Below are 26891 nucleotides of genomic sequence, written 5' to 3' on the forward strand. Positions count from 1 at the left end.
AATGCCGGTCTGTCTAACCTTTCCTCATCGCTGCAATTTTCCAGTTCTAGTAACATCCTCGTAAATCTCCTCTGTACCCACTCTAATGCAATTCCATCCTTTCTGTAATGAGGTGACCACATCTGCACACAGTACGCTTGTGGCCTAATCAATGTTTTATAAAGCTCCAGCAAAACATTATATCTATGACCCAGCTAATAAATGAAAGAGTTCTGTATGCTTTCTTAACCAGCTTATCAACCAGTCCTGCTACCTTCAGGGATTTGTGGACATTCACTCCAAGATCCTTCATTTTATCCACACCTCTCCGTATTCTCGTGTGCATGACCCACTTTGTTGAAAATATAATAATCTTACAAACCTCAATTACACCGAGGATGGGTAATCATTTTTTATTCATATTTGTGTGTACAAGCCATTTCTTACTAGCATACCTCTAAATTCAGATCTCCCTCACTGTTAGTCCAGTTCACAGCTATCAAACAGCACTGTTCCATGGTAAATTGTACAGATGTATCATTTCAACCTAATCAGAGTGCTGCTTTAAAATTACTTGACCCCAGGCTACCATGTCACAGATTTAGGCATGTATAATCATGATGTGGTTTCCAAGAATTAGGAAACTCCAGAGTGGCACCCTTACTATGTTGCTATTTATATTGGTAACATTTCAAGCAATCTAGGAGGGCCAATACAACTTCTGAAATTAAAACTCATTTTTTAAAGTCTGCTCATACTGCCATTTTCTTGTGTACAGTATTACTCCCCCATATTTACATCCTATAAAATGTTCATATTGCTATAGTTAATCTGCAGAAAGTGCCAGTATACAATTTACTTAATTCAAGACATTTATTTGGTCACAGTTAATACAAGCAGGCTCAACATTAGTAAGACACGTCTTTTTTGTTGCTCAATCGGATTTATCAAAAGAAGTTGACAATTCTGTGTGTGTGCAAAGACGTGCACTTGAAAGTCAAATGTTTGGTCAGCGTCTTCAGCATGACTGAGGTACTCTTCAGGGTCAGCTTTTTCCTTCAGTTTGCCGATTTCTTGCTTTTACTTTGGGATGTGAGAGTTGGGATATTGTGCAATTGCAGTTCATCAAGCGGCCGAGTCCTAATACGATCATGAAATAAAGTGCAATCATTTCCTGGAGGTAAAGTAAAAGTTCAAAAAGATTTGGGAAATCAAGACATGCATCTTTTAACTATCTAAAATCAATTACAAGAACACTTTCTGCTGAACTAACGGTTTTAATATGAAAACGCTAATGCCACTTTGATACTTACCCTTGTTTTTGATTCTATTCTGGTAAGTGCGCATTGCCTACCACTGGATGTAGGAGGGCTATGGAGCTCTGCTCTAATGTATTTGTTGTGGGTTTATTCAGCTGTCTATTGCTTACTGGTTAGCTGTTGTTACAGGTGAGGAGGGGCTGAAAACTTGCCAATTCAGTGAGTGTTTAATGGTTTGTATGCTGAGATCATAAAAGAGCCAATTGGACAGGTTTCCTTCAGTTTACTAGAGGTTAGTTTTATTGTACTTAACGTGGTCTAAATAAAAACGAATATGCTTCACCTTTCGAACACACCCACAGTCAAAGTTCACACACACACAATTAGATTACAGAATGGGGATAGATTAATTAAATTACAGTTCAGAATAAAAGGAGTGTAGAGTCTGTGGAGGTGGGTGACTTTCAGGCTGCACTCTGTATTCTTGCGACGGTGGCCCTGATGCTGCAGCAATTTTAAAGATGTAGACAGCTGATTTGGTTATGCTCCTAAAGGCAGTTGACTTCCTTCAAGAAGTTTCTGTCTACTGCTGGCTGGTAATAGTCAGAAAAAAGGATTTGAAAGCTTGTAATTTTGTTTGGAGAGGGGGAGGAAGTAATGGCTCTCACTCGGATCTTCTCTCGTCAGTGTCTCAGCTGCTTGTCCTCTTACTGAAGAAAAAGCAGAAGCTTAAACTCACAAAGTGGGCCTCATGCATGACTGTCACCCCAGTGATTCAAACATGGCCGTTACCAGTGTATTCCCCCAGTAACTTAATCAGTTCATATTGGGAATGCTTTTCTCAGCCAAGGTCCAGTTGTTCAAGTGATTGGGTTTAAAGAGTAATCTCATTGTAGCTTGATGGGTTCATGTCTGGGAACCCATGTTCCAGGTGATTGCCTTGATGCCTTGTTAATGGGGACAAGATGTGTGGCTCACTCATATGCTCCTGAAGCCATTGCCTTTGATGGGTCTTTGCAGATGTGGTGTCTCCATCTCAATGGATTGGAATGTGGAGGGTACAATGATGCAAATTGGGTAGAGCCTCTATTTATAAAAGTTCAACTTGGGTTTCCAGCCCATGCATTAAAAATCATTATTTGACATTAAGTATGTTTTTGTGACATTGTCTATACTCTATAGCCTACTTATTCTTGGAGTTTAACAAGCAGGTAGCCTATGGTTACGGTTTCATCAGGTTTATACCTTATTCTAAGGTATGCCTGGTTCTGCTCTTGGCATTTCCTTCGACATTCTCCACTTCTAAATTAGTCTTGGTCTTCTAGCTTGATGGTGATGCAGTAATGTGGGATTTATTGGGCCATGAATTTACAGATTATGGCTGTGTATGATTATGTGCTGTTGATCAATGCAACCTTATGAATGCCCAGTTTGGAGTTCCTGGATCTGCCTTTAGTCTGTTCCACTTAGCATGGTGGCAGTGTTGCATGGGTGCTATCACTCTCCAACAAGAATTTGTCTTCAAAGATTTTGCCGTGGTCACTCTTTGTCCAAGTATTCAAATACATTAGCAAGTCTCCTTGCTAAGACAGACAGGTTTAAAAAGACATATATCATTTGGGAATGGCATTAATCTCAGAGTACACAGAGAGGAAGAGAGATGTTGAAGCAAATGAACACTGAGATGGTTATCAATGGATGAGAAATGTTGTACAAAATTACTTAAATGGTAACTAAGCAGCTACAAACAGATCATTAACCTTACTTCAATAAAGTGTAAAATAATGAAACCAATCATCACATTATCTGTACACTAATAATCTAGTAAACAGATTCGGAAGGGAAATACTGCCGGCCAACCCCTTTGATTTCCTTCAAAGTGACATTCGATGCAGACTGAAAAGAAAGTCCTATGATGTGCACCCAGTCATCTAAATGGAATTCAACAAAGTTCAACAGACAAAAGCTACCAGTTAAGTCTCAAGCTGTGGGAATTCAGGGCATACTTATGAATGGAAATTGGCTAAAGGATGGAAAACTGTGGGTACTTGCCAGAGGACCTAAATTAGGATGTGCATGGGGGGGTTGGTGCTGATTAAGGTGTCCAGGAACGTATATTGGGATCACTACTGATTCGAATTTACATCAAAGGACTGGATTCATAAATTCAATGAAAATTGATACTCTTACCAAACTAAGAGGGGTAATTAATATCGATGTGGCTATTCAGAAATTACAAATTGGAATGCTGTTGTAAGGAGGCCGAGGTGAACTTCAAAATATTTCAAAATGAATTGTGCTTCTAGGACAAGTGGAAACAAATTCAGACTAATAAAAGGCAAAGTTAAGACAAACATCTGGAAGATGTTGCTATCATAAATAACGATTAATATATGGAAAGGACTTCTGGGTAGCATGGCAGAGGTAAAACCCTGGAATAATTTAAGAAATATTTGAAGGTTCCAATGGGAGATCACAGGACATGAATGCATAACCATTAATGTGCCAAACATCTTCCACATGTGTAATTATTTTGTGTTCAGTGGTACAATGTCTCAGTGAAAAATAGACATAACTGCCTCACTGAACACAATCATTTCCAATGGATCAACGGGAGAATGCAAATTAATTACTCTCCTGTCAGAAAACATTCATCTAACAGCCTGGTCAAGAATTGGCTAATATCAGCAATGTTATTTATACCCAGGGTTTCAACATGGGAATCCAACATTCTACTACTTGAGTTACTAAGCAGCCTCTTCTGTCAATGGATAAAACTCTGCATTAGTTGATTCTCAAATAATTTCTCACCTTGCATTACAGCAAAGAATGAGGTTCTGGATGGCAGTGAGAGTAGATTGGTCATTCTGTCCAGTTATAAGGTGCCTGTCAAACACGACATGTACAGTATCAGGTTTACTAGCTAAAAATAAAGAGACATAGACATTGTAATGACACTCAAGGTTCAGAAATAGCATTCAACCCTCAGACAGACAATGTCCGGGTGGTATGGGGGTGCGGTGGATAGCACTGCTGCCTCACGGCACCGAGGACCCAGATTCGATCCCGGCCTCAGGTCACTGTCTGTGTGGAGTTTGCACATTCTTCCCGTGTTTGCGTCAGTCTCACCCCCAGAAAGATGTGCAGGGTAGGTGAATTGGCCACACTAAATTACCCCTTAATTGGAAAAAAAAGAATTGGGCACTCTAAATTTATTTAAAAAAGAACAGACAATATCCCTGTGGTTTCTTCCAAATTCTTAAAGGGCAGATAATTAGTCATGACTTGATTCGAAGATTGTGTGTCTGCAGTCTGTGTCAAGAGATTTCATATTGATCATTTTAGGTCTTTTGAAAGAAAGGCCGACAAGGTACCACGTGGTAGATTGTTGCAAAAAATTAAATCTCATGGAATCCAGGGCGAGGCAGCTAATTGGACACAAAATTAGCTTGGCGACCAAAGCCAAAGGGTGGTTGTGGAGGGTTGTTTTACAAACTGTAGGCCTGTGACTAGCGGTGTGCCTCAGGGATCAGTGCTGGGTCCACTGTTATTTGTGAGATATATCTATATATATCTATATCTATATATATATCTATATCTATATCTATATATATAGATATATATCTATATATATAAATAATTTGGATGAGAATGTAGAAGCCATGGTTAGTAAGTTTGCAGATGACACCAAGATTGGTGGCATAGTGGATAGTGAAGAAGGTTATATAAGATTGCAACAGGATCTTGACCAATTGGGCCAATGAATGGCAGATGGAGTTTAATTTGGATAAATGTGAGGTGATGCATTTTGGTAGATCAAATCAGGGCCGGACCTATTCAGTTAATGATAGGGAGTTGGGGGCAGTTACAGAACATAGAGATCTAGGAATACAGGTTCATAGGTCATTGAAGGTGGAGAGGATGGTGAAGAAGGCATTCAGCATGCTAGGTTTTATTGGTCAGAATATTGAATCCAGGAGTTGGGACGTCTTGCTGAAGTTATACAAGACATTGGTAAGACCACACATGGAATATTGTGTTCAGTTCTGGTCACCCTATTATAGGAAGGATATTGTTAAACTAGGAAGTGTGCAGAAGAGATTTACGAGGATGCTACCAGGACTTGATGGTCTGAGTTATAAGGAGAGGCTGGGACTTTTTCCCCTGAAGCGTAGGAGGCTTAGGGGTTATCTTATAGAGGTCTATAAAATAATGAGGAGCATCTCATTATCTGTCGACATCTTTTCCCAAAGGTAGAGGAGTCTAGAACTAGAGGACATAGGTTTACGGTGGGAGGAGAGAGGAGAAAAGAAACCAGAGGGGAAATTTCTTCACACAGAGGGTGGCGAGCATCTGGAACGGGCTGCCAGATGCAGTGGTAGAGGCGGGTACAATTTTGTCCTTTTAAAAAACAGTTAGACAGTTACATGGGTAGGGTGGGTGAATAGGGATATGGGCCAAATGCAGGCAAGTGGGACTAGCTTAGTGATAGAAACTGGGTGGCATGGACCAGTGGGGCCGGTTTCCATGCTGTAAACATCTACGACTCTATGTCAGATACTGAGATTAGCTGTTTTATTATTTGTTTATGAAACCAATCCATTTTTTCCTGTTCTTTCTTAAAGGAGTTGACTTTATGCTATGGTGCAGTTCTATTCTCATTGCCACCATCTGCGGTGTTGCCTGATGGACGGTTCTTTAATGAAGCATTGTCAGCATCACACTTTACCCAACCCATTTCTATCTTATATCCTTACTCTTACCTTCCAGGAAGAGCCACCTGGACAGTGATCAAGCAGCTCTTGCTGCTGTCCTAGCCAAGGTCAGCTAATTCAGTACAGAGCACAGATCTTCTGGATGGTAAGGCTTAATAACACAAGAGTGACACATTCAATGAACAAAGCCGTAAGGGAAACCTCTGGCTTGAGCAACAACTTTATCTATCATCAAATTTGGATAAATCATATGGCCTGAGAAAAATATGGAAGTGTTGGGATAATCAGAGGTGTCAGAGAGGATGGGGGAGGGGATGACAAAATGAGAATGAAACCCATTGGTGGTGGTGCAACACACCAAACTTGGTTAGGTATAACTTCACCATATCAATAAAGTCAAAATTCCAACTAGTATTTAATATTGAAAACTGGAGATTCCAGAATCAATGTATTAAAGAGTAAGACAAAAGTAGGTCACGCCTACTTTCTAATCATTATTTTCCCATAGCATCATGTCACATATCCTGCTGTTAACAGTATAAAAGTTCAATTTATAGCAGCTTGGACTCACAGGAACGCAACATTCAGTTAAATAGACACGGGTTTGAAGCTTTTACAGAAGATTTGCACGAACCAGAAACTTTCTTTTAGATGGAAAGGAAGCCAGAAGGTCCCTTAGTTACAATCACTGGGCCAACATGGAGCCAAAAACGACCTACCACTAAAGGTGGCTCCAGAGTCCTTCACAAAATCCTCCACAATAACTGGAAGGTTTGCAAAATCTTTCCTCCTCACTAGCTCAAAGACAGAGGGCTGTGAAGAGAAATGGTCAATTATCCATTTGTTAAAATAAATTGCAATAGTTCATCTTCGGCCAAATCATCATCTTTCGAAATGATCAGCACTATGAACAGAATTGTAGCTAAATCAGCAATATAATAATAATAATAGCTTATTGTCACAAGTAAGCTTCAATTAAGTTACTGTGAAAAGCCCCTAGTCGCCACATTCTGGCACCTGTTTGGGAGGCCAGTATGGGAATTGAACCCGCACTGCTGGCCCTGTTCTGCATTACAAGCCAGCTGTTTAGCCCACCTTCTGCATGGCACAGTCAGTTAAGAGTAATTAAATGCAGCTTATTTATCAAAAGACTTACAAAATATCATCAAGTTTTAAAAAATATATATGCCTGGAATTTTTGCAGGAGTTTCAGAGATCAGCAAAATTGCCTGCTCAAAATAGCATTTCTCAGATGGTCTTTGACAAAATGCGAAATCAAGGCCATGGAGATTTAGCAGTGATGTTGTTTACATAAATGTTAGGCTTTTAAGGTAACACATGGTAGACTGATCAATAAATTCATCAATAAATTAAACGCCCAAGGGAAAGTGCCAAGTTGGGTCCAAAATTGATCAAATGACTGAAAGAAAAGGGTTATGGTCAACAGGTGTTTTCCTGACTGGGAGACTGTTTTTAGAGACGATCCCAGGGTTCAGTACCAAATCTCTTTCTACTCATGGTTAAGTACCAACAATTTAGACTTAAATGTAGGAGACATAATTCAGAAGTTTGCTAATGATATCAAATTGGCTGTGTGATTGATGGTGAAGACGAAAGCTGTGAAATGCAGGAAGATATCAATGGACTGGTCAGGTGGATTGGTTAGTAGCAAATGGAGTTCACTTCAGAGAATTGTCAGGTAATGCATTTGGGGAGGAAAAACAAAGCAACAGAATACATAGTAAACAGTAGGAAATTGGAAAGGGTAAAAGAACAAAGGAACCTTTTGAGTGTGTCTCTACAAATCCCTTAAGGTAGCAGGACAAGCAGACAACTGAAGGCATATGGGATATTTATTGGCTGAAGCCTATAGTAGAAGAGCAGGGAGCTTAAACTAGTTAGGCTGGAGTACTTCATAGAATTCACGTCACCACATTACAGAAAGGCTGTAATCAAACAAGAGAGAGTACAGAAGAGATTTATGAGAATGTTGCCAGGAATGAAGTGGTTTATCTATGAGAGAAAAAAGTGAGATAGGTTGGGGAAGCACGGTAGCATAGTGGTTAACACAGTTGCTTCACAGCTCCAGTGTCCCAGGTTCGATTCCCGGCTAAGGTCACTGTCTGTGTGGAGTCTGCGCGTTCTCCCCGTGTCTACGTGGGTTTCTCCGGGTGCTCCGGTTTCCTCCCTCAGTCCAAAAATGTGCGGGTTAGGTGGATTGGCCATGCTAAATTGCCCTTAGTGTCCAAAACGGTTAAGTGAGGTTACTGGGTTAGGGTGGAAGTGTCGGCTTTGGTAGGGTGCTCTTTCCAAGGGCTGGTGCAGACTCGATGGGCCGAATGGCCTCCTTCAGCACTGTAAACCCTATGTTAAATCAATGCTATGTTGAATTATTTCTTTGGGCCAAAGCAGGCTGAGATGAGATGGAATTGAAGCGGTATGATGGAACAAACAGGAAGAATCTATTTTGGTTAGCAGAAAGGTCAATAACCTGGGGTCACGAATCAAAGATGGAGGAGTGGGGTCTGGAACTCATTGCTTGAAAGGGTGATAGAGGCAGCAGGCCAACAGGGCTATGGACCAAGAGCTGGAAGGTGAGATGAGATTAGATGGTTCTTTGTTGGTCAAGCGGCCTTCATGCTATCTCATTTGTTTTATAATTTTTGTTTGTGGTCCCATAATCAGGATGTGCCATTAAGCAGAAGACTCAACGTAAACAGCATACTTGCCAAGACACTGTGTTCTCAGGTTTTGAATGAGAGGAATCACCAAATCAATCTTAAGAACCAGGTTGTGCAGGGCGTCGGTTTGATTGGATAACTGAGAGCTGGTGGGTTGACTAGGGACAGTGTTGTGCCTGACAACAGTCAGCAATTACTTTCCGAGAGAACTGAGCAGAAGTATTCAGACCTTGGAAGTGAAAGGAACGCTCTCGTGCTTGCTGAAGTGAAAGAACGGCTTTATTGTTCTGAAAGCAGAGAGTGCCTGGCACACCCTTTGCTGTGAATATGAAATGATGCTAAGTCTGCACAGAAAATAGACAACATTGCAGAGAAAACCATCAAGCCTAGATGGAAGTACCACCAAAACGAAAGTCTGATCTTCAGAAAGACATTGACTGGACTGGAAGAAATCCCAGTGCATCAGGGATCCTTACCCTTTTATGTTTATTAATAGTTTATTTCCCTTTCCTCTCTTATATTGTTTGGTTTAATTATAATACTGTATATAATAAAAGGTTACTTGTGTTTTAAACTTACAAACGTGATAACTGTAGATTTTGGGGCTCAACCAAGGAACTTGAGTATTTTAAAATAAATCTAAATTCACCTGTGTTACGACTCCGGGTCAAGTGGGGCTGGAATTGACCGTCACAAGACCAGGGTGTCATCACAGTTAGCATTAAGATCTTGGGCCAAATAGTCTCATTCTGTGCTGTAAATCCTTCTATCACGCACAACCAGTAAGAGTTTAACTAAAGCTACAGCAGTTAGTTATTAAATCATTTGTGGGATGTCAGCAATTCTGGCTAGCGATATATTTCCAAATCAAGATGGTGTGGGGCTTGGAGGGGAACTTGCAGGTGATGGCGTTGCCATGCATATCTCCTGCCAATGTCATTCTACATGGCAGAGGTTGCCGGTTTGGAAGGTGCTAGTGAAGGAACCTTGTTTTCTTATATAACGTACATTTAAACTGAGCACTTACTCCAGTGACACTGTATCCCTGGAATATCCACGACTTGTCCTGGTTTGTAGCACAGCACAAAGCAGAAACTCCATGTCCCACCACACAAATTGGTTCTGCAATTTAGACAAGTGAAACAAAATTAAGCACGGGTCAATAAAAATTCCTTCCTAATTATAGTAATCAGGATTTAACTGGTCTTTCAAAATAGATTCAATTCAAATGTCTTTTGCTGTTTCGGGGAGATTGTGCAGCGCACAGCCACCTGTTTTTATAATGTACTGGTCTGTTTAAAAAAAATCGTTGCAAATACAGAATAGACAAGTTAACATATCGAGCTACAGCCTTTCATCAAAATGTAAAGAATGAAAAATAAACAAATATTGAAATACAGTCAAAACAAAGGGGAAGCAGATATTTATTTTTTTTAAAACAAGAGGACAGATACGTAATATGCTCAAAAGACGATCAGAAAATTGAAGAATGTGTAAAAGTGGGACAAAAGAGAAAATGCTGGAAAATCTCAGCAGGTCAGGCAGCATCTGTCGGGAGAGAAAAGAGCTAACGTTTCAAGTCCGATGACTCTATGTCAAAGCTCTTTTCTCTCCCTATAGATGCTGCCAGACCTGCTGAGATTTTCCAGCATTTTCTCTTTTATTTCAGATTCCAGCATCCACAGTAATTTGCTTTTATCCAATGTAAATGTGGGAAGAAGCTAACAGAAGAGGCGAGAGTCTATCGGATCGAAAACCTGTAACTCAAGTTTCAATTGAAAATAGAAGCTGCGACTTCCGGTGGCGGCGATGACGTAGGAAGCCGCACATTTGGGAGCTCCCGTTTCAAACGGACTTTTCGGCTCTTTTTAGAGCCCAAAACGGAAATTTTTCGATGTCTCCCGGTGGGAGAAGGTGTGCTGATTTACTTTCCCCGCACTTCATTGTGGTGATCACAAGTTAACTAGATGCAATACAACTGAGCAAACACTAGAGGGAGCACGGGAGAGCCATATAAATAGACCGGGACAGGAAGTGAGGACACACTTCACGGAAGGCAGAACTGGTAGCAGGACACAGTAGCATTTGAGGTAGCCGTAGGTAAAGCTCTGAAGAGAGAACAAATTCACAATAAAGCATCTTTTCCACATTTGAGACTACGAGCTTTGTTAAGACTCGAGGAACAACACATTCATGACTCGAACTCGGAGTGGAAAGGGGGAAAAAACGGCAGCAGCACCCCAGAAAACACGGGGAAGGAATCCAAGATGGCGGCCGGCGGAGCTCCAGAGTAGTGGAAGCAGTGGGCCCTGGAGCAACATGCTGCTTTCCTGCGCTGTTTTGCAGACTTCAAGGCTGAGGTACTGAGCTCTCTGCAGGAAACGGACAAAGGCTCTCGGAGATTCAGACGACCCAGGGTGCTGCCATCAAGGAGCTGCAGACGCAGGCCACTGAACGAGAGGAAGAGGCCGGGATCCTCATGAGTAAGGTAGAGGGACACGAGGCGCTCCACAAGAAGTGGCAGGACCGCTTCGAGGAACTTGATCACCGCATGAGGCAGAAAAATCTGCGGATCTTGGCCCTTGCGGAGGGGCTGGAGGAGTCAGACCTGACAACCTACGCGGCTGCGATGCTGAACTCGCTAGTGGGGGCCGGGTCTTTCCATCTGCCCTTGGAGCTAGAGGGAGCACACAGAGTACTGGCCAGGAGGCCTACGGAGAATGAACCCCCGCGTGCGGTGTTGGTGAGGTTCCACCGGTTCAGTGATCGGGAGTGTGTGCTGCGCTGGGCCAAGAGGGTGAAGAGCAGCAACTGGGAGAATGGGGTAGTACGGATCTACCAGGATTGGAGTGCGGAGGTGGCTAAGTGGCGGTCCGGGTTTAATCGGTGAAAGAGGTGCTTTACAAGAAGAAGATTAAGTTCGGAATGTTGCAGCCTACGCGTCTGTGGGTAGCTTATTCGGACCGGCATTATTATTTCGATTCCCCGGAGGAGGCGTGGGCCTTCGTGCGGACGGAGAAACTGGACTTGAACTAGGGGTTGGGGGTTGCGGGGTCGGTTGTAATACTTTATTGCTGGATTCTGCTGTTGCTGTGTTCTCATTTTCTGTACTTTTACAATTTTGATATAGCTATTTATGGGGGTGTTGTTCTGTTATGTTTTTTGCTGTGGGGCATTGTTTGAGTATTATATCTTGCGGGGAGGGTTGGGGGGGGTTTGTTGTATTCTATGTCGGGTTGGGGTATGGAGTGGGGCTGGTATTTGGGCGCTGCATCAGAAGGGTGTGGAGGGGCAGTGCAAAAGCGCGGGCTTTCCTCCGGTTTCCCGCGCTGCGGGACTGGGGGGTGGAGACGATGATGGGGGGAGGCGGGGCCTTACTGGTTCTTCCCCGCACTGGAGCGGTGCCTGGAGGAGGGATAGGATGGGGGATGATCCCACTTTGGGAGGAGTTGGGTTTTTGGCGGGAGTTTCCGGGGTCAGCAGAAGTTAGCTGACCCACGGAAGTACAACGGAGGACGGTTCGCGGCTAGGAGGGTTCCTAGCCATGGGGGGGGGGGGAGAAGGGGAATACCGGGTTGCTGCTGGCAGGGTCAGGAAGGAGCTGGTGGGGGCCAGGGGGACAGAGGTGAGGTTTTGTCGCTGTGGGGACTGGGTCGGGCAGAGGGTGCTGGCCTGGGGCGGGCAGTCGACGGGCTATGGCTAGTCGACGGGGGAGGGAGGGGGGGGGGGGGGGGGGGGGGGGGGGGGGGGGGGGGGGAGGGGGACACACGTCCTCTGATCCGATTGGTCACCTGGAATGCGAGAGGATTGAATGGGCCGGTGAAGTGGTCGAGGGTACTTGCTCATCTGAGGGGGCTAAAGGCAGATGTGGCAATGCTTCAGGAGACCCACCTGAAGGTGGCGGACCAGGTCCGTCTGAGGAAGGGATGGGTGGGGCAGGTTTTCCACTCTGGGTTGGATGTGAAGAACCGGGGAGTGGCGATTCTGGTGGGGAAAAATGTGTCGTTTGAGGTATCGGAGGTGGTGGCGGATAAGGGGGGTAGGTATGTTATGGTTAGGGGCAGGCTACAAGGAGAGAAGGTGGTACTTGCTAGTGTGCATGCCCCAAATTGGGACGACGCGGGCTTTATGAGGCGTATGTTGGGACGGGTCCCTGATCTAGAGGCGGGAGGTCTGATCATGGAGGGGGGACTTCAATACGGTGTTGGATCCTTCACTGGATCGGTCCAGCTCTAGGACGGGTAGGAGGCCGGCGGCAGCCAAGGTACTGACAGGGTTTATGGACCAGATGGGTGGGTGGATCCATGGAGGTTTGTGAGGCCGAGGGCAAGGGAGTACTCTTTCTTCTCCCATGTACATAGGGTCTACTCTCGGATAGACTTCTTCGTGGTGAGTAGAGGACTGATTCAGAGAGTGGAGGAAGCCGAGTATTCGGCCATTGCAATCTCCGACCACGCTCCGCATTGGATGGAGTTGGAGATGGGGGAGGTGCGGGACCAGCGCCCGTTGTGGCGGTTGGATGTGGGGTTGTTAGCGGAGGAGGAGGTGTGTAGGAGGGTCCGGGCAAGTATTGAGGGGTACCTCGAGGTGAATGATACGGGGGAGATTCAGGTGGGGGTGATCTGGGAAGCCCTGAAAGCAGTGATTCGTGGGAGCTGATATCCATCCGGGCACACAGGGAGAGGAGCGAGAGGGATAGACTGGTGGGAAGGATGCTGGAGGTAGACAGGAGGTACGCAGAGGCACCAGAGGAGGGACTGTTGGGGGAGAGGCGCAGCCTGCAGGCTAAATTTGATTTGCTGACCACTAGAAAGGCGGAGGCACAGTGGAGGAAAGCACAAGGGGCAGTGTACGAACATGGTGAAAAGGCGAATAGGATGCGGCAAAGGAAATTGCTGGAGTGAGAGACAAGAGTGGGAATGTGGTGCGGAAGGGGGTAGAGGTGAATGAGATCTTCAAGGACTTTTACGGGGAACTGTACCGGTCGGAGCCAACGGGGGAGAGGAGGGGAATGAAGAAGTTCCTCGACAGGCTTTCTTTCCAAAAGGTGCAGGAGGAGAAGGTGGAGGGGTTGGGTGCGCCGATTGAGCTGGAGGAGCTAGTTAAGGGGATTGGGCAGATGCAGTCAGGGAAGGCACCGGGGCCGGATGGGTTCCCGGTGGAATTTTATAAAAGGCAGCAGGGTAGCATGGTGGTTAGCATAAATGCTTCACAGCTCCAGGGTCCCAGGTTCGATTCCCGGCTGGGTCACTGTCTGTGTGGAGTCTGCACGTCCTCCCCCTGTGTGCGTGGGTTTCCTCCGGGTGCTCCGGTTTCCTCCCACAGTCCAAAGATGTGCGGGTTAGGTGGATTAGCCATGCTAAATTGCCCGTAGTGTCCTAATAAAAGTAAGGTTAAGGAGGGGGGGTTGTTGGGTTACGGGTATAGGGTGGATACGTGGGTTTGAGTAGGGTGATCATAGCTCGGCACAACATTGAGGGCCGAAGGGCCTGTTCTGTGCTGTACTGTTCTATGTTTGTGGACCTAGTGGGCCCCTTACTGGTGCGGACACTTAATGAGGCGTGGGAAGGGGGGACTTTGCCCCGACGATGTCGCGGGCGCTGATCTCGTTAATCTTAAAGAGGGACAAGGACCCCCAGCAGTGTGGTTCATACAGGCCCATATCTCTCCTCAACGTAGATGCCAAGGTGCTGGCAAAAATCCTGGCCACCAGGATAGAGGACTGTGTGCCAGGGGTTGTACACGAGCACCAGACAGGTTTTGTGAAGGGAAGGCAGCTGAACACGAATGTGCGGAGATTGTTGAATGTCATCATGATGCCGGCGATTGAGGGGGAGGCAGAGATAGTGGTGGCGCTGGATGCGGAGAAGGCCTTCGATAGAGTGGAGTGGGGGTACTTATGGGAGGTGTTAGGGAGGTTTGGATTTGGTGAAGGTTTTATTAGATGGGTGAGGCTGCTATATGAGGCCCCGATGGCGTGCGTGGCCACGAATGGGAGGAGGTCGGAGTACTTCCGGCTTTACCGAGGGACCAGGCAGGGTTGCCCCGTCCCCCTTGTTGTTTGCATTGGCAATCGAGCCGCTGGCGATGGCGTTGAGGGATTCAGAGAGGTGGAGAGGTTTAGTGCGAGGTGGGGAGGAACATAGGGTGTTGTCGTATGCCGATGACCTGTTACTGCATGTGGCGGACCCAGTGGGAGGGATGCCGGGGGTGATGGAACTACTAGCTGAGTTTGGGACCTTTTCAGGTTATAAACTAAATTTAGGCAAGAGTGAGGGGTTTGTGGTGCACCCTGGAGACCAGAAGGAAGGAATTGGTAGGCTCCCGCTTAGGCGGGCAGGGGAGAGTTTTAGGTACCTGGGGGTGCAGGTGGCCAGGGACTGGGGGATTCTTCACAAACATAATTTCACCAGACTTGTAGATCAAACGGAGGAGGAGTTCAAAAGTTGGGACATGTTGCCATTGTCGTTGGCGGGGAGGGTGCAGTCCGTCAAAATGACGGTGCTTCCGAGGTTCTTGTTCCTCTTTCAGTGCCTGCCCATCTTTATCCCCAAGGCCTCCTTTAGGAGAGTGACTAGCAGTATCTTGAGCTTTGTGTGGGCACATGGGACTCAGAGAGTGAAGAGGGTTTTCCTGGAGCGAGGTAGGGATCGAGGCGGGCTGGCGCTGCCCAACCTTTTGGGGTACTATTGGGCGGCCAATGTGTCAATGGTGCGTAAATGGGTGATGGAGGGGGGAGGGGCGGCGTGGAAAAGAATGGAGATGGCATCATGTAGAGGTACGAGCCTGGGTGCCATGGTAACGGCGCCGCTGCCGCTCTCCCCTAAGGGGTTTACCACGAGCCCGGTGGTGGCGGCGACCTTAAGAATTGGGGACAGTGGAGACGGCATAGGGGGGAAACAGGGGGCTCGATGGAGGCTCCACTGGGTGGCAATCATTGGTTCATCCCAGGGAACAAGGATAGGGGATTTAGGGGGTGGCAAAGGGTGGGCATCAGTAAATTGAGGGACCAGTTTATTGGCGGGATGTTTGCGGGCCTGGGGGAACTGGAAGATAAATTTGGGCTTCCCCAAGGGAACATGTTCAGATACTTGCAGGTAAAGGCGTTTGCTGGGCGACAGGTAGAGGGATTCCCTTTGCTGCCCTCGCGGGGGACAATGGACAGAGTGCTTTCGGGGGTGTGGGTCGGAGAGGGGAAGGTGTCTGACATCTATCAGGTAATGCAGGAGGTGGAAGAGTCGTCAGTGGAGGAGCTGAAGGCTAAATGGGAAGGGGAACTTGGGGAGCAGATAGAGGACGGGACTTGGGCGGATGCCTTGGAGAGAGTCAACTCTTCCTCTTCATGTGCGAGGCTTAGCCTCATCCAATTTAAGGTGCTGCACTGGGCCCACATGTCCGGGACTAGGATGAGTAGGTTCTTTGGGGGTGAGGACAGGTGCACCAGGTGTTCGGTGTTCGGGGAGTCCAGCGAATCATGCCCATATGTTCTGGGCATGTCCGGCACTGGAAGAATTCTGGAAGGGGGTGGCGGGGATGGTGTCGAGGGTGGTTGGATCCAGGGTCAAACCAGGTGCGGAGGGGGGGGGGGGAAAGAGCGAGAGCGAGAGAGCGAGAGCGAGAGCAAGGGGGGGGGGGGGGTGCTCCTAACTATAGTTTCTATATTTTTTTTGGCTACGGTTATGTAACTTAACACTGGGTTAACTTAAGTTGTTGTTAATATGTTGGGTTGTTCATTGAGGAGGGGCAAAGGTTTATGATTGTTGTTATTACTGTTATCGTTGGTATTTTAGTATGGTTTGATGTTGTTGTGTAAATTCAAAATTTTTCAATAAAAATTATTTTCAAAAAAAAGAAAATAGAAGCTGCAAAAGCCGGGTCCAATCAATGGTCCAAAAGGAAAAATAGCCAAATATTGTGTTCTTTTAATATCAGTGTATGCAATACTATATAAGTTAATTCCCCCTTCCTTCTACTTACTTCTGTGCATTAATTTACAGAAATTAGTCATTCAGCAATATTACTTTCAATAAACATTCATCAGTAACTTAAATGTGAGACCGCCTCTTGCCAATGATAGCCCTGAACAGATCGTGAGCTATCTCAATCTGGTTCTAAGAAAAACCTCCCAAGTTTGTACTTCATTATCAGATTCACATTTTAATAAACAAATTATTTTCACCAGACAATGACAGTTCTTATGTAGGTAAAAGTAACAGCCATTATACAAAAGGACTGGCAGGAGTAGGCCAGTAATATATATGCAGCAACATGGAGGTCAGCAGTAATGTTCTACAAGCAGCAGTGGAATGAACAATCCAACAGAAGAACGCCATATTCTTTTTTCAATATAGTGCTGCGGAAAATTTAAATGCCCACTTGAATGAGCAGACAGGGCCTTTAACATCTTAGACAAAATGATAGTTGGCAACAGCTATATTACGAATCACAATAAAAGAAACAACAGCAAAAGTTCAGGCAATGAAAGGGAGTGGGAAGAGAAAGAGCATCAAGAACTTGGAAGTGCACTGAAGGAACAAAATGCTTGCACGGGATAGGTGGAAGGTGAGTAATGGCTGATATGGGTTTGAAAATAATTGAAGAGGTAGGATGCAGAAGAGGAAATTTTCATTTCTTGTTAAATACTTTTTAAAAATCGACTAGGATGCACACTTTTAATATCAAAATTCTAAGTCCTACCATTAAGCATGCCCCTTAGCCGTCCCCAGGTCCAAAAGAACATTCATAATCAAAACTAGGCTTTTCATCTGGATTCCTCTTCAGGTTTTCATGTACTTATATTCATCATTCTCATCACCATAAGTGAAGGAACATTGAGTGCATCTAGCTCGATAATTGCTATATATGGCTAGTAGACTACAGGTGGGGATTACATTATTTCAGGTAGAAGCTAAACCCAAATCCTAAAAAGTGAAGAAAAAGGACAGTAGCACGAGTCTTTCCTGGCACAAAACCACACACATCCATTCCTGCTGAATGCCCCTGGTTCTCTATTCTCCATCACGTTCACTTCTGGTCCTTCAAACTTCTTCAAGTCTACTCAGTCACATTTCACTTTATTTGAATAATCTTTCTGCAACAAATGCCAAGCAAATAGTTTCTGCTTCAGGTTCCCGATTCTGTCTGTAGACATTCTATAATCGGAGGCCGATTGTTCATTCTCCTGCTCACAGAAACCATTTCCAAAACCACATCACCATTTTACTCCTGTTTCTTTTAAAATTTCTCTATCGATTAATGCCCTCCTTAATTTCTAACCTGCTGCTCTCTGTCATTCTGTGCTCCATGACAGTCCTCTTCATGAGGATGGCACTAAAGAAATACCCTTCACTGTTCTGTTCGAAGCTCAGCTTAATAGGCTGTATTTTCACATGGGTCAGAGGTTCACCAGTATCTTTCAACAAGTGTTTATTCTTCTTGTGTAAACTTTTCGACAACAGGCATTGTCATTACAATAAAGTCCAATCCTTTGTTGTGAACCAGGCTCCAGGGTGACGGGATAGCAATCTGGGCAAGAATATGGTCTTGATTTGACTTCACTGAACAAAGAAGTGCCAATGGATAACTTTTGCACCCCAATTACTGTTCGGAGATTTGCTCACTCAGCACAGACTGGAGATTAGATTTTCCTCAAACATTCATTGCAAAACCCACAACTCGAAACACTATAAATAACAATTAGGTATATTATCATTCAACCTCCAGCATAAATCTATAGTACAATTTTGAATAAATTACTCACTTGTCTCAGCGCAGAAATGCTGGAGAATCTTGGCCAGATATCCACTGGTTGCAAGGTCTACCATAGCACCAGGACAGTTAGGAATCAGGATAGCATTGTACCTCGCACCTAGAGACATAAAATAGGTAATTTCATAGGAAGCTATCAAAACATTTTAGTTTATGCGTACAACTGTCTCACTGTACTATGAGAAATCTTACAACACGAGGTTAAAGCCCAACAGGTTTGTTTCAAATCACTAGCTTTCGGAGCTTGCTCCTCCTAGTGATTTGAAACAAACCTGTTGGACTTTAACCTGGTGTTGTAAGACTTCTTACTGTGCTCACCCCAGTCGCCGGCATCTCCACATCATCACTGTACTATGTAAAACAGAAGATGTTAAACTTAGCATACGTGATTTACTATAAAGAGAAACTGCACAAATCACCGGGGCATTATTAGTACCTCTATTTTGAGTCTCATTCTGACCCTCTCTTGTTCTTTGTACTGCTTACATTTCAGACATCCGTCTCCTCCCCGACCCCCTTTTATATTGTGCTCACTCTTCCTCAGTCTGTTCCTGCTCCTGGAATTTTTAGTATAAAACTGGAATACCTGGACAGCAAACTGTCAGAATTAGCTACAGAAATATGTAGGAGTTGATGTGGGGTGCTGTGTAAACTATTTACTGTAATTAAAACACACTTTACATTCACATCATCAATTAAATCAGCCCAGGTTTTAAAGGCACTCACATCCTTCTGCACCACAATGTATGACACCCATTACTCTGAATGCAAACGGAATATAAACCTAAATTTCATTCTATAAATCGCAGGATAACTATTTAATCCCAACCTCCAAAAATAAGCATAAATAACAACTAACACCTAGAGAGCTGATATTCTTAATTATCTTCTGTACTTTAAATATACCAAGCACTGCATTTCATTGTGGACAAGGTTCCTACCATCAATTGACTCCAGCTTAGCCGGGTTCGCATATGGTTTCATACGGAAGTCCTGGATCCAGCGTATGTTATTCTCATCCAGCCCCACAAAATCCATCGGCTTTCCCTATTACACACACAAACAGATAAGGCCTTTCTCATCAAATAGGTGCGGACTGGCTTGGATCAGAGCTATGCTTCACAAATGGAGGAAAATGTAAAGTCCTGAAGGTCAAGGCAAAGGCAAATAGAATATTCACTGACGGTGCTTATTAAATATTTAATTCAATACATTATATGAGATGCCAAAAACATAGTCCTAGCATTGTAGGTTTTGACGTCGAATCTAAACAGCACATCCAACACAAATTAAAAAAAACAATTTTAGCTGATATTCCTGACATTATACGGCGGAAGTGTAGTCTTCACGTAAACAGAGTTTAATAGATCTGAAGGATTGGAACAGAACATGCAGACACAAGTCCTCATTTTAAAGTCATGTATTCTGTCTTTATCTTTAACTAATGTCTGGATTCTATGGTTTATTACAACAACCAATGGCAATTGGGAAGTTAAGAAATGGAGTTGGTCGGAGCCTGGGTTCTCTGCAGTACAGACTGAAAAGCTGGGACATTAAAAATAAACCCATTTCAAGAGGGTATATTTGAAGTGTGAGAGATTTACACTCACATGATGGCAAACTTTAAACTTAAAGACATGACAATGGGAAGCAAGGTTTTGTAATCAGGAAGTTCCCAATAGAGATATAGATTGTGGGTGTTCGCATACCTTTATCTTTCAACATGTCTTCCTTCCTCATTCCAACGCAGATTAGGTGCAGACTGCTTAGTCATACAAAATTTTTATTCCTACATGCATTGTAAAAATATACAGTAACTCAGTAAAAAGGTATGTCACTGGCACTTACCCCTGGAGTAGCGATCTGGAGGTTAAAAGCTGTGCTACATTGTGTATAGGAGTGATAAAAGGATTGTGCAGATACACCTGGGGGACAAGAGAGCAAGAGAAGCTAAATAAAAAAAGAGTTCAGTACAATCACTTCCCAGTAACATCTATACTCATCACATTCCCATATAGACGAGTGTAAAATGATTGAAGTAACAGTATTCTGCTTTGTCATTACCATTCAATACATTAAAAGATTAATCTGCTTCTCAGTACATAGGGAAAGAGCAAAGGATAAGAGTGAATTTAGCAACTTATCAAAAGTTGGCAATAATTTCCATAACTGCAAAAAATAAAGTAACATTAAAGGCTTTATTGGAACAGAACACTGATAGATGGAGTGGACTGCCCTGAAGCCACACCTCATAGGAACAGGATCAAGACTAATTTGCCATAGGGGTGCTAGCATAGTGTCAGAATGGACTTTTAAAATATTTTTGGGGAATCTAATCTTGTGCGATTCTGAGAAGAAGGTGGTGTGCCTGGCTCTGTGTGTGTATCAATAATTTAATTAAGCTGGGAAAAGGTTATCTGGGACGTTTAAGACATGAAAGGATAGAGTATTAGGCTTGTGCATTTGTAATGAGATATTATGGTGGGTTTGAGGTACAACAGATTGGATCAAAAATTTTCATTAGAAGATATGTAGGGACCTTTTTCCAGCTGTTAAATTTCAAAGGAGAGTAAGGAACTTCTATAACTTATAAAAGTTTCATAAGTAAATAAGGGAAGGTTATTAAATTTTATTTGACCCAAAAGTGGAGGCCGCAGAAAAACATGAAAGATTTTTATGTTTGGAAATTTCTGAGTTCAAAGAAATGTTGAGGACAATTAAATCATAGATGAAAGGTAGAAAGGGTATTTAAGGAGAGATATTGGGTGGGATTTTCGACAAACCCCACCGTGGAAATGGTCTGCCATTGGTCGGCAGCAGGATCCTCTGGTCCTGTATTGTCAACAGGGTTCACCTGAATGCACCCCTCTATGCCAGGAAACTCATGAAGTTGGGAGGGGGCGGGGGCATTGTTATCGGGACCAGAGGTTCCTGTTGGTGTGAACAGCCAGATAGTTCCAGTCATTGAGTTGATTTGGTGTTGGATGTGTGAGGAAAATCTCCTCGAAATAGATCTGGATTGTGAGAAGGAGCAGTTTGCATCAGCCATCCATCCAGTCAAGCCAGAAAGCTATTGGGCTGTGAAAACCAGTCTTGTAGTCTTGTTTCTGAAGGCTTTAAATTTCCACAGCAGAGTGGGAATGGGGAAGGATAATTGGACCTGGTTCACCAGTTTGAGAGATCATGTGGTATGTCTTTATAAAAGTCACAGCAGTTTGCCTTGGGCAATATTACTGGATTTTTATAGTTAAATATCTATAGGGGAGTGCTACCAGTAAGGTGGTTATTTGTGGATCTGACCATCTGGAAGGTGTTTATTTGTGGATCGGACCAAGTAGGCAGTCTTTTGGGGGGGGGGGGGGGGTGTCTGTGAAATGTGACGACTGGAAGACTTTAGGAATAAAGTATTCAGCAATTTAAGGGTTAAAAGCCTGGGGTTAGACAGCGTGTTTGACTACACTGGTCTAGTTTTTGTAAAATTAATTCTGTTTTGCAGCCACGGAAGGCAGAGGGACATTTTGAAAAGCTTTCGAAGCAGTTTTTGGAGAAACTTTGGAGAGGGAAGTTGAATAGTTGAATTCTGATCTGCCTGATGCTGAGTCCACAATTCTCCCACAGTAAGATAGATCGAGAGCTGTATGTTTCTTTTCTTGTTGTTTAATGGGAAATTGAGTAATCGTGTTTATGGGGTAATTTTAAGCTGTTCTTTTTGGGTGTAAAGTAAAAAAAGTTATATTCATAATAAAGTTTTGTTTAAAAATACCCAAGCCTTAGTCCTTTTTGCAATCATTCCTGGAGCGAATCATTCATTCTGCACAGTCTTACAAATAAACTAAAATATTAGGGTTTCGATCCAGTATCCTAGCCACTGTTGGCATCTGGTCTGGGATTGTAATAGGCTATTTTAATTGTGTAATTGTAATCTTCTTTTCTTGTTTATAAATCTTTTACTTTAATTTTTTAAATCCCAGAAGTGTGACTGGACTTCTTGCTGCTGATATCGGTGTGCAAATTGGCTGCTGCATCTCCCTACAATAGTGACTTCAAAAGCACTTAGTTTATTGCAAAGAGGGTCGTTGCTTTGATTTACATATCCATTATCAGTTTAATAAAGCAGTGTTGCTGTTTATAATTTAAGCCACAGCGAAGTGGCATATATATTCCAATCACCTTCCAAAATCAAGTTAGGGACCATGATATAACATATCATAAATATACACGGTAAAAACCTATTCCATCCCCAATGTCACAAAGTTATCTACATACTTGGCAATCAAAGGCGCAGTAGATGTGAAACTTAAGTCTTGCCTATGGAAGTAGCCCAATAAAGGAAGGTGCCAAGTAAATGGTTCCTTTGGAGAGCCAGCACTGACACAATGGGCCAAATGGCCTTCTTCTGCATTGTAACCAAAGTAACCGATCCAGTATAGTGTAACACTTCCTTGAAAATATAGTTTTGCAGAAATAAAAGAACAAGAATGCATACCGTGAAGTACTAAAAAGCAAAAACATGTCTATGAACTGAACTGACAAAGGCAAGAATGGGGGGATAAAACTGTTGCATTCCAAAACATGGTATAAACCTACAAACATTTATTTTTATAAAATGACTTACAAATGAATAAATGAAATAGGAGAACTTTTAAAACAATCATTGGGTTCTAACACATGAACTCAAAGTGGATTTAGTGCATTCCATATTGATCACAAAACATTGCCAGAAACCTTTATATCTGGAGGACAATTCAATAGAAGTCATGCTTCAGAATTACAAAGCCCAGGCTAGACAACACCTGAAGTACTGTGAGCAGTTCCAGGCATCACAGCTTAAGGATATACAATATTGGCCTTGGAGAGAGTGCAGCATAGATTTACCAGAACATTACCTGAACTACAGGGTTTAATTTACAAGGCGATATTACACAGACTAGGCTTACATTTCCTTGGATTTATAAAGTTAGAGGGAAGTTTTCAAGATATTAAGGGGAACACAGAAAATAGATGAAGGATAGATGAAGAAAGATGATCACCAATAGTTGAGGAATTTAGGATTGGGAGGCATAGATTAAAAATTGCAGCCAGATTTTCAGGTGTGAAGCTAGGAAGAAAGTCTACAGACAAAAGGTGGGAGAAGTTTGGAACTCTCTCCTGCAAACAGATTAAAGTTAGATTAATTGCTAATTTTCAAACCGAGATCAATAGATTAACAAAAGGTATACAAGATAGATATAGTTAAGTGGAGTTTGGTCTCAGATCAGTAATGATTTCAAAGAATAGTGGAAGAGACTAGAGGAACTAAATGGCCTACTCCTGTTCCCATAGTCCTAACACAATAATAGAGTAGCTCAGTCAATAAATGAACCACTCAGCATATTAATCATACAGACCATGAAGTTACAGATTCTACCCCAGGTGTGGGTCAAGTTAACTGACTGCAACAGTGAGGGGAAATGACAATTGACATCAGCACTCCTGGTCTGCAGGGGCCTGGGAATAAAAAATAAAAAATAGCCAATCTCTGACTAGTTGCTATCCAGAAAACATTATTGGAAAATACATACTCCTAAATGTTAGGCACCAACAGAATTAGCTAGTTACTTAAATGCAAGTAAACATTTATAGGGTTATGGTGAAATGTGGGACTAATTGGATACAGCATGATGGACCTGGGATCAATTCTAACCTTGGGTCGCTGTCTGTGTGGAGCTTGCACTTATAGAATCATAGAATCATAGAACAGTACAGCACAGAACAGGCCCTTCGGCCCTCGATGTTGTGCCGAACAATGATCACCCTACTTAAACCCACGTAACCCGTATACCCGTAACCCAACAATCCCCCCATTAACCTTACACTACGGGCAATTTAGCATGGCTAATCCACCTAACCCGCACATCTTTGGACTGTGGGAGGAAACCGGAGCACCCGGAGGAAACCCACGCGCACACGGGGAGGACGTGCAGACTCCACACAGACAGTGACCCAGCCGGGAATCGAACCTGGGACCCTGGAGCTGTGAAGCATTGATGCTAACCAACATGCTACCGTGAGGCAGCATGCTTCTACTTGTCTGCATGGGTTTCCTGCGGGTATTCCAGTTTCCCCTCACAGTTCAAAGATGTGCAGATTTGGAGGATTGACCATGCTAAATTGCTCCTCAGCATCGAAAGGTTGCCGAAATTGCCTAAAACTTAGGTGGGGTTATGTGCTCTTTCAGAGGGTCGATAAAAAAATCAATGGGCCAAATGGCATCCTTCCACACTGTAAGGATTCTATGATAGTTCCAGTAAAGTGCAGGCACAGAGCTTACTGGCCTTTTTTTCAACTGCAAGAGTCCAATACCTTCCGCAGTTAAATAGTCTGGCAACACTCACTGTCCAGCATCATATAATAATGTTCACTTCGACAAGTAATTTAACCGTCTATTTCCAAAAAAGTAATGACAACTTATTTAGAGATATATCCAGTCGTGATTTCCACCTTTAGACAATGTTATTCAGTGACAGCAGGATCAGCAAATGCAATTTCTTTCCTTGCAATGAAATTTGCAGCACAACCAGTGACCAGAATCAATAATAATAATCTTTATTATTGTCACAAGTAGGCTTACATTAACACTGCAATGGAGTTACTGTGAAAAAATGTACCAAACGTCGGCTGAGACACTTGGGGCTTCGCTTCCCCGGCTGCAGAACCAGGGTTACACATGCCTACCTTCAGCAGCAGCGCTGAGGACAATCAGGAGGCTGGGTTTGGCAGACATGCGGCTGGGTACCGAGGAAGAGGCGTAAGGAACAAACACATCGACAACACCAACTTGATCCACCCGGATTGGGAGACAGTGCGCCGCCAAACCCTTCCCCTGCCCCGCCCCCGTGCGCTGCCAAACCCTTCCCCTCCCCTGCCCCGCCCCCGTGCGCTGCCAAACCCTTCCCCTCCCCTGCCCCGCCCCCGTGCGCTGCCAAACCCTTCCCCTGCCCCGCCCCCGTGCGCTGCCAAACCCTTCCCCTGCCCCGCCCCCGTGCGCTGCCAAACCCTTCCCCTGCCCCGCCCCCGTGCGCTGCCAAAACGCGTCCCCCGGTCTCGTGCGCAGCCCACACCCTTCCCCAGTGCGCCTCTAAAATCCGTCCCCCGGCGCGCCACCCAAGCCCTTTCCCCGCCCCACCCCGTGCACCGCCCAAACTCCCCCCGTTTCGTCTAAACTCTTCCCCCTGTGAAACGTTCCTCTTTCCCTCCCTATTGCTGCTTCTCTTCACCTCAGCCTCTGGCAGTCAAGCCTGATGCTTCTTTCCCTTATCCCCCCCCCCCCCCCCCCCCCCCCCCCCAGAAAGTTGATACTTCAGCCGATTTAAATTAAAGTAATTACAAAAGGAAAGTATCGAAAATCTGAAATCAAAATGGTGACGGTGCCCCCCCCCCTTTGAAAAAAGGATATTTAATTCGGGAAAAGAACATACAATAGGCTTTTTCACCCAGATAGTGCCCTTTAGCTTTATCCTTTTCCATGGCATGCACCCATTTCAAACAAGTGAACTTGAACACAGAGGCTGGAGATGTCAAACTCCCTCGTACAGCGCAACGGGGCAGGTTTTCACGTTCCTGCTTCTGATACCTCGACACAGCTACAAAGATTAAAAAGAGGCTGGGAAATTGGAAATGTGACCGACCCCTTTTTCTCCATGCTGTGAATACTTGGGTGATTCAATATGCCCAAGGCAGACCATAAAAAATAGGATGAGGAGTAGGCCTCTTCGGCCCCTCGAGCCTGTTCCCCATTCAATAGGATTATGGCTGATTGAACATTCCTCTTGTCTTTTCCCCATAATCCTTGATTCCCTTACTGATCAAGAATCTATCCGTCTCATTCTTATATCCAATGATTCTGCCCCCACAGCTCTCTGTGGCAAGGGGTTCCAAAGACTCACAACCCTCAGAGAAGAAATTTGCATCTCAGTCATCCCTTAATAATAATCTTTATTATTGCCACAAGTAGACTGACATTCACACTGCAGTGAAGTTACTGTGAAAATCCCCTAGTCACCACACTCCGATGCCTGTTCGGGTACACTGAGGGAGAATTAAGAATGTCCAAATTACCTAAAAGCACGTCTTTCGGTACTTGTGGGAGGAAACCGGAGCACCTGGAGGAAACCCACAGAGACACGTAGGGAACGTGCAGACTCCGCGAACCCTGGCGCTGTGAAACAGTGCTAACTACTGTGCTACCTTGCCACCATCATATTCTGGTCCTAGACTCTTGCATGAGGGAAAACATCCTCTCAGTATTTATTCTGTCAAGTCCCTTATGTTTCAATGAGATTACCTCATTCTTCTAAATTTCAATGAGTAGAGTACCAAACTGTTTAACCTTTGCTCATAAGCCAATCCCTCCATACCGGGCATCGTCTTAGTGAACCTTCTCTGAACCACTTCCAATTAAATAATATCTTCCCTAAATAAGTGGACCAAAACTTCCCTCAGTACTCCAG

The 26891-nt window shown here is 44.1% G+C and overlaps 1 protein-coding gene across 7 annotated transcripts; it reads right to left on the reverse strand.

Annotated features, from left to right (window-relative positions):
* Nucleotides 1–377: 377 nt before the first annotated feature.
* Nucleotides 378–25281, reverse strand: gatd1 (glutamine amidotransferase like class 1 domain containing 1). 7 transcript variants are annotated; one of them, XR_005461904.1, is made up of 8 exons: nucleotides 25117–25281; nucleotides 20251–20327; nucleotides 19344–19449; nucleotides 18395–18502; nucleotides 9662–9756; nucleotides 6673–6766; nucleotides 4050–4124; nucleotides 378–1119 (listed from the first exon to the last, which is right to left on the reverse strand). XR_005461904.1 is itself a non-coding variant. In XM_038807708.1 (8 exons), the coding sequence occupies exons 1-8, from the start codon at nucleotides 25163–25165 to the stop codon at nucleotides 1038–1040; spliced, it is 723 nt and encodes a 240-aa protein (XP_038663636.1). In that variant the 5' UTR covers nucleotides 25166–25281; the 3' UTR covers nucleotides 378–1037. The 7 variants fall into 7 exon arrangements, 5 of the variants coding, with proteins under 5 accessions (XP_038663636.1, XP_038663637.1, XP_038663639.1 ...); XR_005461903.1 differs by having other exon boundaries at nucleotides 378–1153; XM_038807708.1 differs by having other exon boundaries at nucleotides 4050–4161.
* Between the last annotated feature and the right edge of the window lie 1610 nt (nucleotides 25282–26891).

Source organism: Scyliorhinus canicula, chromosome 9, assembly GCF_902713615.1.
Source record: "Scyliorhinus canicula chromosome 9, sScyCan1.1, whole genome shotgun sequence".
NCBI lineage: Eukaryota > Metazoa > Chordata > Chondrichthyes > Carcharhiniformes > Scyliorhinidae > Scyliorhinus > Scyliorhinus canicula.